The sequence below is a fragment of the Erpetoichthys calabaricus genome, chromosome 13 (assembly GCF_900747795.2).
Source record: "Erpetoichthys calabaricus chromosome 13, fErpCal1.3, whole genome shotgun sequence".
Lineage (NCBI taxonomy): Eukaryota > Metazoa > Chordata > Cladistia > Polypteriformes > Polypteridae > Erpetoichthys > Erpetoichthys calabaricus.
In genome coordinates this window covers 496,794-513,033 of record NC_041406.2, presented here as the reverse complement: position 1 = coordinate 513,033, position 16,240 = coordinate 496,794, and the positions used below count along the sequence as shown (strand labels likewise).

The window sequence follows — 16,240 nt, the reverse complement described above, 5'->3', positions numbered from 1 at the left end:
AGTAGGTAGCAGGTGTTTTTCTTGGACTGCAGTGTTCTTCTTCTGCCATGCAAAGCGCTTTTTGTTCTGACTAAATAACTCCATTTGTGTCTCATCAGTCCAAAGCACTTTGTTCCAACATGAATCTGGCTTGTCTAAATGAGCATTGGCATACAACAAGTGACTCTGTTTGTGGCGTGAGTGCAGAGAGGGCTTCTTTCTCATCACCCTGCCATACAGATGTTTGAATTGTAGAACGATGTCCAGATACACCATCTGTAGCCAGATGTTCTTGCAGGTCTTTGGAGGTGATCTGTGGGTTGTCTGTCACCATTCTCACAATCCTGCTCATATGCCGCTCCTGTATTTTTCTTGGCCTGCCAGACCTGCTGGTTTAACAGCAACTGTGCCTGTGGCCTTCCATTTCCTGATCCCATTCCTTACAGTTACAGAAACTGACAGTTTAGACCTCTGAGATGGCTTTTTGTAGCCTTCCCCTAAACCATCAGACTCAACAATCTTTGTGTTCAGATCTTTGGAGAGTTGCTTTGAGGATCCCATGCTGTCACTCTTCAGAGGAGAGTCAAAGGGAAGGAAGCCCAACTTGTAATTGACCACCTTAAATCCCTTTATATCTCATGATTGGACACACCGGTCTCTGAAGGCGTAACGAGCTCATCAACCAATCAGCATTGAGCAGTGACAGGCATTCAAATCAGCACAATGACAAGGGGACCCACATTTGTGCACAGCCAGTTTTTCACATTTGAGTTAATTTCATACAACTAAATACTGCGTCACTAAAAATCTGTTCGGAAAACAGCGCAGTACTCCTAGGAGATGACAGACAGACCACCGTTATCTTTATTGTTGACCGGAGAGTCAGTTATTCTGCAGGCTGAGAGGGGGTCCCAGACTTTATCACATGACTGTATATCTGACTAACACTCCGTCCATCCCTCTCCAACGCTTATTGCTGCTCCGTTTGTACAGACAGAGAACTCTGACAGCGATGTGTCCACAAGATGCTTTGTTGCTCCGACAGTTAACATCAAATTATTAACAGCAGTTATTCTTTTTTTAAGCCTGAATATGCAAATGTCTGCTTCTGGTACATTCCACCAAGTCTGAGGAATATGCCTGAGGGTCCTGAGTTCTGGAAGAGACTTCATCAGGTGAGTGCAATTTAAAAGTAGGAGTTCATGGCTTATTAAGATGTGTTTTTGGAGTTTGGTTTGGCCTTTGGGCACAGCGTAGAGATGTCAAGCAGTTCACATCGTGGATTGGGTTGTGTGTGTGAAGGACTTCTTGAATAGACATGAAGGCTCAACACCTCAGACTAATAAACTTCTGAAGCCATGCAGTTACGATTTCGTTGGTGAAGGCTGTCATTACCTACGGTCACAAACAGCAGACCCCCGAGTCATAAAGAAGGTTTGGGGCAGCCACCCGTGTGATATTCCCTGGCTGTAAGAGGGTATGATGTGCTCAGAACCGAGACCCCAAACAGCTTTAAAGTCATCAAAGGCAGACGCAGAACGGTCCTCTCCCATAGGCTCAGACCCGAATGTGATGTCATCAAAAGGGCTGGAACAAAAAGTCTCGTCGTCCATGGGCTTTACACCGGAAATGACCAGAAGTGACATTGTCAGGGCCAGTCTGCAGGAAAGTGAGAGAAAAGGTCAGGGCACCGCGCCACCCCTGGTCTGGCATGGAGTTACACTCATTTGGACCCTTTGGCTGCCTCCCATGCACACGTGAGTGGCACGACTTTGAGTAATGGACATGTCAGTGCAGTTAAGTTACCTCACTCAGAATGAAGTCTGTACCAGCTGTGTTCACCCAGCGTTACCCAGCGGGCCGCACTTGTAGTTCTGCTGGCTAATCAGACGTCGTCTGTAACTCCGTAGTTTTGTGTTTACAGCATTTTGTATTCGTAGCTGGGAATCCACAAAGGGAGAAAATGAATCACAAATCTTAGAGGAGTTTTTTATTCTTAAGCTTTTGATTTCTATCAGGAATCCTCATCATCAGAGGAACATAACCAGACTTCCAGGAATCCAAGGCAATAAACAGCAAATAAGGAGGGGAAGTGACGAGGTGGGGTTTGGGGGGCTTATCTTATTGGAGCCCCTAACTCGTGCTGACCCTCGTGGCTGACTTTGACATTTTGTTGACGATCAATATGAAATACATTATTACAGCAAACGGTATTCTTTTGAACTGAATCAAGTCATCAGTCGGAGTAATTTATAATTTGAGCATCAATATCTACGTGCCCAGTGCTTACTGGGATGGGGTCCAGCTTCCCCACAGCCCTGCTCAGCATAAAACAAGTTTAGAAAATGAATGAATGGGTGGATGGATGGATAGATAGATGATGATGATGATGATGAGTATGACCACTACGACTCCTAAATCCTTCTCATAAGGTGGACTCTCGATTTCCTTACCACCCATTGTGTATTCAAACCTCACATGATATAACGGATTCCAAATTATCTGCTAATCCACCTCTCTTGGTATCATCAGCAAACTTCACCAGCTTGTTCTTTATATTCCTATCTAAATCATTTATAGATATTAAAAATAGCAGTGGTCCCCAACACTGCCCCCTGCTGGTCACCACTCTTAACATCAGCCAGTTCTGATGAGGTTCCTCTCACCATCACCCTCTGCTTCCTGTGTCTGAGCCAATTCTACACACATCACCCTGAACTGCCACTTCTTTTAGTTTGATGCCCACCCTCTCATGTGGCACCTTTTCTGAAAGTCCAGATCAATAATCTTATGAGCTCCACTCTGGTCGTCTCCTTTTATTGCTCCGTCTAGCCTGTTAGTTAAACATGACCTCCCTCTTCTGACCCCATGCTGTCTATCCTGTCCTTGCCAGGTGTTGCCCAATCTTCTCCTTAATAATTCCTTCCATTAATTTTCCTGTGATGTTTCATGTTAAGCTTACTGGCCTGTAGTTGCTCTGATCTGCCCGGTCACCCTTTTTATATAATGGGATGATATTTGCCATTTTCCAGTCCTTCAGAATCTCTCCAGTGTGCAGTGACTTCCTACAAGTATGTGTGAAGGGTTTATATCTGCACTCGCTGGCCTCCTGAAGACCTCGCGGGTAAATATTATCTGGTCCTGGCGATTTGTGTGATTTCAGCTTATTAATTTACGCTGCTCTTCTCTCTCTACAATGTCCAAATCCCTCAGTACCTCCTTAGTAGTCCTTGCAGTACACTGGCCTCATTATTCAAATTTGATTTCAGATTAAATTAGGGTTAAACTAATTAAAATTAAACTACCTTATCTTTTTCTTTCTTTTTTTATTAAAACTAAATGATTTAACTTAGATGGTAAAAACTAAAAAAATGTAAGCCAAGAAATTAGATAGTAGAGGTGCTCCAGCTATTTGACACCTTCTGTCCCCTTAAGCTCCTCCACTGTTGTCGCTCTCAGCTGCCTGCTGTTTGTCCTTCTAACTTCTCCTAACGTTGCGCTCCTCTTATTTCTTATTAAAAGCTCTCCACTTGTACTGTTTGTGTGTATCCCCCCATATTAATGAACCTGTGCGTGTCGCCCACTTAACTGCTCTACTTCCGGACTGCTAAGAATTGTTCAATCTAAAATTAAGAAATAAATCAAAGTTGAATCTTAGTGAATATCTGCGGCGTGTTAGTGTCTGACTGTCTTATCTGCTGCTGCAGCCCCTTGTGCCCGCTGAGCCGCCTCCTTTATTAAGTCAGCCTCCCTGTTTCTGTTAGTTGTTAGTTATTTCTTGCTGTTACTGCTGCTTTCTGGTCTGCCTCTTTGATGCGCTTGTTCAAATACGGATTACATGAACAAGAAGATTAAGAGGTGACCTGACTGAAGTGTTTAAAATGATGAAGACCATCAGTCCAGTGGATCGAGACGGTGACTTTAAAATGAGTTCATCAAGAACACGGGGACACAGCTGGAAACTTGTGAAGTGTAAATTTCACACAAACATTAAGAAGTTTTTCTTTACACAAAGAACAATAGAAACTTGGAATAAGCGACCAAATAGTGTGGTGGACAGTAAGACGTTAGGAGTCTTCAAAACTCAACTTGATGTTTTTTTGGAAGAAATAAGTGGAGAGGACTGGCGAGCTTTGTTAGGCTGAATGGCCTGTTCTCGTCCAGAGTGTTCTAATGTTCTAACAAGCACACCTACAAGTACAAGTAACTTTCTCACGCGCACCCCAAACACCCCACTACGTTTGCTCCTGTGCAGGACAAAAAAAGCAAAAAACTCTTCTAAAGGGAAAAACAAAATCTTTCAAACTTCTTTCACGGTTCCTTAGTGGCAACCAAAACCCACGTTGATAGGAGCAGAACACATTTTCTAATTAACTCCCACACCACAGAAAACACAAAACTCCCAGCAACTCCCAGCTGCCTCACTTGTTTGCAAAGCTGACGTCGGCACATCCGCCAACCTCGTCCTCGTAAAGAGTGGCATCTTATTGAAAAGAAATAATACTGTGAGCTATACGTACAGTCAGTGTATTCTGGGATAAGTCATCAGTGTGTATAATAAAACTTGTATCCGTGATCATGTGCTGGTCTCATGGTCTCCATCTAATTTATGCCAATGCAGTATTGGCGAGGGCTGCATCGGGTCCAATGAAAGGACGAGATGTAAGGTGAGCACAGACAGGGTCCCCCTGCTCACGGCTGACATGCACGTCTTGTGTGAGAGAAGTCGAGAGTCCCTCAGGCCCCATCAGGACAGACACACAGAGGCTGAGAGATGCATTCTGGTCCCTGGTGCTGATCAGCTGACCACACACCACTGCTTATCAGCCTTTGTTGTAACTTCTGCCTTAGTTTGTGTCAATTGACCTTCATCCTGTCTGATGCTCACTCGAGGCTTGCAATGTCTGGTCAAAGTGACATTCTGAATTAAGAGTAAATGCCATATATATGCTCACGTATAAGTCGGGTCTTGAACCCCCAAAAGTCAATCATAAAATCAGACCCCAACTTATACGCCCATTCAAAAATACAACACTTAAATTTGCTTCCTCTAATCTCGCACCCGTTTCTCGGACGTATTGAATTATGTTGCAGCAGCGCAGTTCCCAATTTCTTTTGCCACTTCAACGACTTTTAATTTCAAACCAGCTTCATATTTTCTTCTGATTGAACGCTCCATCGTAGATCAGGGATGCTCGTACGGTAAAGACGTATGAGGGGGTGAGATACACAAACGTCGCTTCAGAATAGTGCGGGTATTAAATACGGTGTGTGCACAATAGAGAGGGGTGAGGAGCACATGCTGGCACAGCGCATTGCAGCATCTACATACCGTAGACATAGAAGGCCCTGTGGTGACTCTCCGTTAGCATATCGTAATCTCCTGGACCAATAGCGGGAGTTTTCCACATTGGACTTATATGACTGACATTATAAGATACCGATATGGTAAAATGAAGTCCTGACTCATTATCCGCGAGTAGATACGGTACTAAAAGTCCGAATTAACTAACGTGTAGGTTAAAGAATGAGTTCTATTCTGCATATCCCACATTGTTTCCTTCATCCTTGTGTCTCACAAAAATACTTTGACGTGCGATTTGTTTGTTTCTCTTCCTGTCGTGTTTTTCTGTTTTCAAGAACATTTCTGCTAAGAAGCTCCCAGCGTGTTTTACTGTTTTAGAATAAATGCAAACAGAACTTACTACTGACATTTAAACGTCATTGAATTAATAAAAAGAAGAGCTCAAAAATAAAAGGGCTGCTCAGCATGTGTAACAGCCGTGTAAGAAGTGCTGCATGTCTTCAGCAGGCTGGCAGTAATGGCGCCTGCCCGCTTCAGAACATGGCTACTTCATTGAGCTCAAGGAACTCCAACGAGTCAGCAGAGCCGCCTTAACTCCCACCCCGTCTCTGTCTGTGTCCCCCAAATGTCAGGTTGATTATCGCCTCAGAATGTGACAAATGCCAGTGTTGAGTGTCCTTACGTCTGGCTTGTGCTTGAGCCAGAGGCAGTGAAGATGGCTTTCGGCCTTCCATGATGGTAGTGATGGACGGTTGGCAGCTCAACCTGGCTGGGTCGCCCGAGAAGGAAAAAATGACAGGAAGGCAGCAATGTTTGGACGCTAGATAGCAGCTCCCCTGGAGTGAAGCGGTGCCCTGCAGGGCATCCAGGGACTTGGAGTTTGGTTTCACAGCCCTGCTGGGTGCCACCAGGGGGCGCTGGTGAAGGACCGGGGGAGTCCTGCTTTCCCTAAGCCGGATGTACTAGTGGATCACGTGGATAGGAATTTGAGGTCTCCATATTTATACGCCTTTCTTATCACCCTGACCTCACTGTAAGCTGCTCATTTGCTGCCCACCCTGACTCCCTGACCGTAGCCGTCATTTTCTAGGCTTTCAGATGGACGCCAGTATTTTTTCTTTCTGCCCCCCTTATCGCTCCCTCCGCCGGCCCCGAGCTGACCCCCATCCGTCTGTCTGCAGTTCCGTGGCCCCTCAGCTTCATTAAATATTGGTGGCTTCATTAATCAACTACTCGGCATACGGTTTACTTATTTCTTGTCTACGCTCACATTAATCCATGCTAATACGTATCCAAGATGAGATTCCACCGGGCATCATGGGACGTGTGGTTGTTTGGGTGCAGAAGGGGGCTGGAGTCCCGGATGACCTGGAAGTACTTCCAAAGGGCAGAGCCCTGGCACCAGAAGTATCCCTGGGTCCTCCATAACAGAGGCTGCACTGCCTTGTCCAGAGCGGAAGTCAAGAGGCGCCCTGTGGACTTGAGGTGTTTCAGGTCTTTTGTAATGAGCCCCCCTTTATTTGAACCCGGGACTGTTTGCAGTTCCGAGTGTAACTTTGACAGAACTCCGACTTGTAGTCCATTTCTTTTGCTTCACACTTACCCAAGTAAATATAAAATATTATAAAATATTACATTTAGGAAGTAAACAGACATGAAGCTCCAACGTACTCGTCCTGAGAATGTCTGGTGGACGGGTCACTAAGGTCATCCAAGTAGGGTACAGAAGCACTTGAAGAAGCCTACATGGCCGATATTACTGTGTGTAAGACACGCTGGTGAGGCCCGTCGTGGAATAAACACCCGAGGACCCCCGTGGACTGTCAGTGAAGCAGAGTGAGCTCTGAGCGCTGGCCACGCAGGCCATGACATGACAGCAGACGGCTTGATCCTAAACTCCAAGCACAACGGAAGCTTAAAACCCCTTTAAAAGTAAACCAAGGTCCTAACAGAAGAACCAGGATGTAGGATCTAAAAGTCTTGAAGAGAAAACTGTAAATCGCTGTGGTGAATAACTGGATTTAAAACCAGCAGAATTCGCAACTTCACTAGGGCCGATATGTAGAAGAATATTCCAGAATATCTAAATCGGACATCACTTGTGTTCCTTCACTGAATTTGATTGCACTCTCGGGTGGTCTCTTGTATCCAATAGGATTTTAAACCCGAGGCTGCAGTCACCAGAGCATTCCTCACCAGCAGGTGGCAGCAAACAGCTGAAGATGTGAGGCGCCGCTGCCTGCTGCTCTTCCAGGCCTGCAGTCTCCATTGGTGCCCACAGCCAGGGGGTCCAGTCCCTCGGCCGGGTGGCATCATCCTATCTGGAGCTGTCGAGGGCCAGAGCCTAACCTGGCAGCATCAGGCACCAGGCAGGACTCTAGCCTTGGTGGGTCACCGTGTGTGTAAAGACAAGTGATGGGATGGATACAGAAGATGGAAACATTAAGAGAGCTGATTACTGGCCAGACAAATCAATTCCGTGTGCATAAGAAAACCTGAGCGACAGTTAAAGATGGGTCCGTGTCTGCTTGGCGTGTTTGTGTGTGAAAGTCAGGCCAGTCGGAGGCCGGGTGGGGTCTGCATCTTCTCCCTGTGCCTTTGTGGGTTTGTCTCCCCGTCTCAGGTTAGCGGACAGCTCCAAATGAATTAGCGTCTGGACTGGCACCCTGCCTACCTACTAAAGCTGCTGCCCGTGTGTTTGACTGAAATCAGCAGTGACGGCCCGTGGATGTGATTCCCGTTGGCTCAATGCTCCGGACTGCACTTGAAGTGCCCGACTCCTCAGCGGACTCATTAAAACGTCCAGGGTGCCCGAGCAGCAGCTTGTTGTAATTATTGTTTTCGTATGCCAGGCACTTTTGTTTAAGGAAACTCCGCCGATGCCCAGCTCTGCATTTACAGCACCAGACACACACACACACACACAAAGAGCCGAGTAGAGAAGCCATGGAGCGTCTCCTCGTGAAGTGAGTGTTTCCATAAACGTGAAGGCCGACACACACGTCTCGTACACAACGATTCACTTGTAGTCTCGCCCCGAGATCACACGTCGCTGAGTTTATGTCGATGCACTGGCCACGTCCTCAGAAGAAATTAAAAAGCTGAATAGAATCACAAATAAATGAGCCTTCAAGTGGACTGGTGACCCCGCGTTTACAATACGAGCCTGGTGCAATAAAACCAAGCAGTAGAGGAGGAAAGAGACCTTCATGGGCCAAAGAAGGTTGACTGTGGGAAAGAGAAGATCACGTTGACACCTAACTCAGGTCCATAAAGTCGATAAAGCAAAGCCCACTCGGGTCAACTGCCAGTCGCTTGCTCAAAATCGGGGAGCGTAGTGGGGTCTTGTGGCTACGTCACATACTGGGACAGACAACTCTTTAAACTAGCGACAGATTTGGTGGGCCATTCACTTCCTCAAAAGGCTCCTTCGTCGGGGCTTCACTTGTCCTTTGGCCACTTTAGTGCCCAGCAACCACCTGACAGGGACCACCTCACGTTAGAATAATCGCACAGCTTTTCTTTCTAATTTCGATTGGGAAATACTGTAAGTCTTTCTTATTGTAATTGTAGTCCATTAAGGTGCAAATCAATGAAGTTTTAGATGAAGAACTTTGAAATTCCCTTCCCTTCTCATTCATCTGACTCCGATGTCTCCATTGATGCTCCCCAAGTGTACTTTGGTGTTCTGCGTCTTGGCATCCTAGAGGTTAATAAAATATAAAGGAGCCCTGAATATCCCAGGCCAGTGAGACCTCTGGGCTATCGATCTGCTCAGTGAAGGAGCAGAGGGGCTTGTTCATCAGCCTCAGGGCCACTAGAGGGGCAACACAGAGACGACCCCCAAAACAGGAATCAATGGGTTAACAGCTGGACGGAGGCCACTGACATTTGTCCCTCCTCATCTGTTTTGTCACTCGTTTTGCATTTGTCAATGGTCAGTGTCACTACTTGTAGCATGAGGTGGGCCATAACTGGACCCTACAGAGCTGGCACAGGTGGTCCAACTTCTCCAGGATGGCACATCAATACCACATGGCATTGCCAGAAGGTTTGCTGTGTCTCCCAAGGGCATGGAGGAGATTCCAGGAGACAGACAGGCAGTTCCTCTAGGAGAGCTGGACAGGGCCCCTCGTAGAAGGTCCTTAACCCATCAGCAGGACCCACCGGAGGAGCAGGATGAGCACTGGCAGAGCCTACAAAATGACATCCAGCAGGCAGGCAGGCCACTGGTGTGAATGTCTCTGAGCAAACAATCAAAAACAGACTTCATGAGGGGGTCCTGAGGACCCAACGTCCTCTAGTGGGCGCCATGGAGCTCGACTGGCATTTGCCTTTCACAGATAAGGGCAGGTTCACCCTGAGCACATGTGACAGACATGAAATGGTCTGGAGAAGTCTGAAGAACATTCTGCTGCCTGTGACATCGTTCAGCATGACTGGTCTGGTGGTGGGTCAGTGACGGTCATTCTGGGGAGGCATATCCATGGAGGGACCCACAGACCACTACAGGCTAGACATCGGTGGGCATCTTAACTGCCATTAGGTATCAGGATGAAGTCCTTGGACCGATTGTCAGACCCTGTGCTGGTTCCTCCTGGTGCACGACAATGCCCACCCGACCTCATGTGGTGAGAGGATGAAGGACTTGGTACCACTGTCTGCATAATGTGGGACATTATGTTTGGGTCCATCTGATGCCTGAGCCTGTCCAGGAGCTCATTGCTGCCCTGGTCCAGATCTGGGAGGAGATCCCCCAGGACACCATCCGTCGTCTCATTAGGACGTTGTCAGGCACTGGCTTACAAATTATGGAGTACGATTTGGAGTTTTGCCCAAGTGGACTCGCCTGCCTGCCTGCCACCTCATTTGTTCCCTTTGATTTTCGGGGGTCCCTCAGTTGGTGGATCTCTCGCTCCTCAGACATCACCATCTCACTCCATGTCAGCACTGATGGCCAGCAGGAGTTTTTCCGTCGAGTATTCCAAGTGTTCCTTTCATTTTTTGAGCAGTTTATTTTTTAAAGAGTGTAAGGGAGACCCCGTCCCCCCCCTTGGCCCCTTCGCTGTGTTCTTCTGAGGGTGAAGCTGATGGTCTGACCGTCACACCCAAGGCATGCTGGTCTGTAATGTGCCATCTGGTCCGAGCTCATGACATCTGCTTATCAGCTGGACAGAAGTGTCAGTCTCATTGTTTGAGGCGCACTTGTCATGTGAAGTGACAACGGAAAGTGGTGAAGTGACAAGAGCAATCGAAGCTGTGCTTCTGAGGAGACGCAGATTTATAGCAACACATGGGTACCTGATGGTTTCAATTCAGGCCTGCTGTTTGCACATTCAGAACATGCCTTCTTGATGGTGTCATGTAGTAATCATTTATTTTTGTGGCCTAGGGATACAAGCCCAGAACTAATTCTAGACAAAAGCAAAACATGTTTCGGTTTTAACAGCACATTGGCCAATGGAACAAAGTCCCTGGATGTGCACTTGTGCTCTTCACTCGTCCTCCGTCGGGCTGCCTTGTAATTACAACCAAAGGAATACGACGTCGAGATTCCTGGAACTAATTTAGCAGCAGGAGCGGGGGGGCGGAGCCACAGTGCGTGGGGAAAAAAAAAAAAATGAAGCTGGGGGGCCGTCGCCGTGTCCCAGGTCTCTGCTCACATGGAGTCCAGTGGGCTTCTTGGGGCGGAAGGGCTACAGGATTTGTTTAGAAGACCTCTGTGACCACCCGTCAGCGCGGGGCTTGGAGCTCACAGTGAGTCCTAAAATGTGGCAGGAGAACTCGTAGACAAAGTAGCGGGGCTACGGACATCTTCTTCATATATCTGACAGCAGGTCCTGTTCATTTCAGAGCAGCCCGTCTTCTTCTTACCCCCAAATGTTATGCCAGGTGAAGAGGAAAGGAGTCTGCTGTGTCGCGTCAGCTCGTCGAGTTTGTGGTGCGTGGCGGACTCTTCACGGCTCAGTCCCGAAGAAGACGGCGGTGGGCTGGAAGGCGATGGCGACTTCAACAGCAGGACGCCAGGCCAGTGGGAACCGCAGTGGCAGGGTGTGGCGCAGCATCGGCACAGTCTGCTGCACGTCTCTAACATTCTGGAGTGTTTGAGCTCAACACAGTCGTACGAAAAATATAAAAAAAGAAACATCTGTGTGCTGGGCCAACATGGTGGGCTTTACGGGACAAATCAATAAAGATGAGAAAAAAAAACACAAAGCAGGACTGGCGAGCTCACTTCACTCGCCAACCCTCAGGCAGGCACTACCCGCTAGCCTCTTTATGGCTCTGCCGCCCGCGTCTGCATAATAGAACTATTATGTGGCATGGTGGCACAGTGGGTAGCGCTGCTGCCTCGTAGTTAGGAGACCCATGTGGGTGTTTGCTTCCTGGGTCCTCCCTGCTTGGAGTCTGCATGTTCTCCCCGTGTCTGCGTGGGTTTCCTCCCACAGTCTAAAGACATGCAGGTCCGGTGCACTGGCCAACCTAAGTTGTGTTTGGTGTGTGTGTGGGTTACGGAGCACCAGAGGTTTATCTAATTCCTCTTCACTAAGAGTATCTGTTTGTGGTGCCTGTAATGTGTCCAGACATCCATTAGATTGTGTGTTGTCTTCTTTAAACTCCGTAGAATAGAAGGATTTATAGTCGTCTCTTAATGTGCGCGTTATATTTTTATGGTCAATGATTTCGTCTCCATTCGTGTTGGTGATTACTGGGATTGCACTGCGAACTTCTTGCTTGTGGATTTGTTGAGCTAAGAGCTTATTAGCTTTCTCTCCGTGTTCATAGTAACGATGTCTGGATTTATAAATGAGTTGTTCAGTTTCTTTGATTGTTAGGAGGTTGAGTTCTGAATGCAGAGCCTGCCTTCATCTAGGAAGAGCCTCACTTGGACACCTGGCAAGTCCTTCATCTGTTCTAGTAATTTCGCTGGTTGTGTTGGCTGGGATTGGCTCCAGCAGACCCCCGTGACCCTGTGTTCGGATTCAGCGGGTTGGAAAATGGATGGATGGATGGATGGATAGCTCCGATACCTTCTTGGTGTCTAACTTATTTTTGTAGGTAAGATATGAGATCATCTGGCCTCTTAAGAAGGCCTGTAGAGTTTCCCAGAGTGTTCCTGCAGAGACCTCTGAGGATGGATTTGTCTCTAGGAAGAAACTGATTTGTTTGAATATAAATTCTGTAAAGTTCTCGTCTGCCAATAAAAGTGGGCTAAGACGCCATCTGTGAGATGAGTGTGTGGGGCCTAATGATTTCACCTCCAAGATCAGAGGGAATGGTCGGAAATAACAATAGCGTCGTACTCGCAGGATTTAATCGCAGGCGTGAACGTGTTATCTATAAAGAAATAATCAATTCTTGAGTAGCAGTGATGCACATCTTCACCTATTAAATCACTCGTCTGCCCTGACCTGTGTCGTGTGTCCCAGTGTAGACCATGACAAATGTACCCACCTGTGCTCTGGTCACCAGCCTGTCCCCCCACCGGTGCATGAGGATGGCAGTACCCCGTACTGGACCCTGTGTCTCAGTCCCCCTGGCACTGCCTGTTGTTGCCTTCCACCTCAGTGTCACCAGTCGCCCTTCAGCTCCAGAAGGTCCTGAGATCCATCAGACACCTAAGGGTCTCGGTAATGTCTGGTCTTTGGTGTTTCATGTCGACATTTCTACACAGACAGGGGGTACACCACACGCGGCTCATATCGATATGACAACAAACTGTCACCGCCTGTCACCCCGACTTGTGTCACCAGTCACATAAAACCGACAAGTTACTGCAGGTGGATTAACACCTTCAGTGCTCGTTGACGTGAGTGTTTATGTTCTTATCGCCGAGTGTGTGAGTGACATGTTGTGTGCTCACATGTGCTGTTTTACTTTTCTATGTGCGTCACACACACTGAATGACAATTTGATGTTGGCAGGTTGCACCGGCCATCAAAGAGAGGATGATGAAGAAGGGCTCCATGATGATCGGCTACCAGCCACACCGCTGCCAGGTGAACTTCTTTCGTCAGATCGTCATCAGCCCCCAGGTGAGCCGTGAAGATATGGATTTTGTGCTTAAAGAGATCGAGGCCCTCGGCGTGGACATGTAGCGGCCGGCGTCTGGACGAGCAGAGGAACACAGCAAGGTCTCCTCTCCAGCTTCAATCCACACCTGAAATTAGTTGTGCCCACATGAGGACTTTCTTCCAGAATTGTTTTGGTCTAAAGATACTGCTGTACTCTTGTCTTGGAGTTTAAACTGTGCATTTGGATCGCAGTAAAGACCACCGCTCTGAATCTGACCTCGTCGACGATTGTGCTTAACAAGGAGCGGAAATACGCTAATCACGCTGCTGCTGCCGCTGCCACCTCACTCGATGTGCCCACTTCTACGAGTCGAGAAGACGCTGGGAATGAGCAGCAGGGGGCGCCCTTGGGGGGGGGGGGGGGCGGGGTCAAGCAAAAGGCACCGAGGCTTCAGCTTTACTTAAATAGTCACAGCAGCGAGAACCCAGGCTGCCACCGCCACAAACGATTTTCACTTCTGTCTTTGAAATGTTGAGCCAGCGATGAGTCAAACGAACGTTCACTTGACGCCCAACGTGGATGAGGGAACGTTAATTAAATATACAGTGCTGTCCGTCTATCTAATCCTGCCTACTATACCAGTGTCTCTCTCTCCTCCTCTCCCTTTGTCTGTCCAGTCGTTTCTTCATGTGATGACCACGGATGTCGACATTCCACAGACGTCATTCAGATGATGGCAGGTGGAGGAGGTTTAACAACTGCTTTGAATTCTGACCCACGCCGTGCCCCCGTATCTGTTATCTTTCTGCCTCCACGTGCCCTTAGCGAGTTGTAGACGGCCCCCGTGTTCCGCCAGTCTGCTCAGGTCGAGTTGTTCCAGCACTACGATGGATGTCTGTCTGTATTGTGCTGTAGCACATGGATGGATGAAGAGCCCACTCGGCAGATCTGAGGGGCAAGTGGAGTGCGATGTGCCAGTCCTGAGCGCCGCCAGACCACTTTGATTCAAAACATCGCCGGTGCCCTCAGTGTGTGTGTCTGGTGGGGTCGTGTTGCTCGTTTTTAAGGTCACTGCGATGTCACAATTTCTGTTTTCCTAATTAGGGGAGCACAATTGGAGATGAGCGCCGAGTGCGCTGCGGCCCCCCAGGACAGCCAGGTAGTCAGTCAGTTGAGTTGCCAAAGCAGTCGGAGATCACAGATCACTCGGCCCAAAGGAGCTCAGCAAGCCCATCGGCTGGTCAAACGGCCGAAGACCCCGCTTACCTCTCAGTCGATTACAGATGTCCTGCCAGTGGTGTCAGCAGTAGGGCCGTTAATGTGCCATTCATTCCTCCCAGAGTCCCGTCTCGGGTGTCCCAACAAGTAGCTCAAATATTTTTGAAATCCAAATAATAAAGTGGCCTCTTTGTAACGTCCCGTCTGTTCATTTGGTGACTTTGTGTGTCGCACGTTCTCTAAACGTGTCTGTGTTTGAAGTTCTCCAGAACACCGTCCTTCAGTTAAAGAGTTGAGAGTGAAATGAAAAGCATTGCTGAATGTGTAGAATTAGGGTCAGTAAAGAATAGGAACGCGACTCAGAAATCAACCCTAACCCTAACCTAACCTAACCCTTCTCTTAAAGAAGACTGAGAAGTCAAACGACATTGTGCTCCCGATCAAGTGTTTGAGAAGATGTCTCCGTCTCTGTGTCTGCTACTCCTTTAAAGTAAGGAGTGTACTGTTTGTGTCTAAATGTCAAATTATCTGCAAAGCGTAAAATCAACTCCCCAGCATCTCCGATTTGTGATCTCCTCACATGTCTAAGCATTCGCCATTTGGAAGCCCTCCAGCCTGCCGTACGAGACGGATCTTGATGTTGGTGTAGCCATTTGCTAAAATCAAAAGGGACTTCAAATGAAGAAACTCCAAGCCGCTGGACCACCGGGGTGAGCACTGAGTGCGCCCACCTGCCCACCCGCTATATCTGATCCTCACAATGGGGTTGTTTGAACCCTGGAGAAGAAACAGAAGGTGCTGAGAATTGAGTTTAGTGCGATTTGTGCAGACCTGCTGATGGTGGCCTGCGACAGACAGAGACATCGACTTACTTGTTGGGGTCCTCGGTGCCCTCCAGCTGAACCTGCTGCCGCCTCCTCCTCTGTCAGCCCCCCTGCAATGCCTCCTCGAGGTTCAGCGGTGCCCACGGTGCCAGGCGCTCCTCACACACTTGCCTTTGTCTTCTCAGAGAGTCGAGGCTGGGGGGCTGTCAAACTCCATCGCGGCCCTCCTCGTAATAATGAAGGCTCTTGTGGTGGTCTCTCGGGCCCGACCGAGGAGGTCACACTTCACTGTGTTGATTTGCTTCTCTTTCTCACAGGCCGATGTGTCATTGCGAGGTCCTTAAAATGTTAACAGCACACTTGATTTTAAGAATTGAGACCCTAAAGAAGCGAATGCCCCCTTAGTGTGACTGCCCGTGGGGCTCAAGGCCAGTGTGTTGAGGCGCTGGTGTCAGTTGCAGGTGACGCCCCCAAGAACAGGCCTACCAGAGGGCATCAAAAGGCCGTGGACACGGGCAGCAGAGCCCACCAATGCCCTCATGTGCCAGTCGGTGTGCACCTTTTCATCCTGGTGGTCACTTTCTGTTCATGACTGCACTGCCTGTCAGTTACGACACTGGCCACATATGGAGAAGGGACTGGGGACGCCAAACTCCAGGATGGCACGGCAGTACGCGGTGGGCGAGACAGTGGGGGGCTTATGGAGGTCTGAACACTTTCCTGACCCACCTTCCCGCTTTGCTCTTTTATTTGCTTTACTAAACGTGACCTGCCATTGTGTTTCTTTGACTCCTCGGCCATTTAAGTGTCAGCAGTGGCTGTCGTCCTTGTCCCAGACTACAAGGCCCATGAGCCTCCTCTCCGTGCTCACATGACTCGTGTCAGCCAATCGCAGTTC

General features: G+C 48.4%; 1 protein-coding gene across 1 annotated transcript in view; it reads left to right on the top strand.

Annotated features, from left to right (window-relative positions):
- The window catches only part of LOC114663903 (acidic amino acid decarboxylase GADL1-like), a 94,171-nt gene extending 80,614 nt beyond the window's left edge, over positions 1–13,557 (top strand). The window contains exons 14-15 of the mRNA XM_028817847.2: positions 1,065–1,154; positions 13,210–13,557. Of these exons, the coding sequence (XP_028673680.1) occupies positions 1,065–1,154; positions 13,210–13,383 (264 nt within the window). The 3' untranslated portion in view covers positions 13,384–13,557. The remainder of the gene's footprint in view (positions 1–1,064; positions 1,155–13,209) is intronic.
- The last annotated feature ends 2,683 nt before the right edge of the window (positions 13,558–16,240 follow it).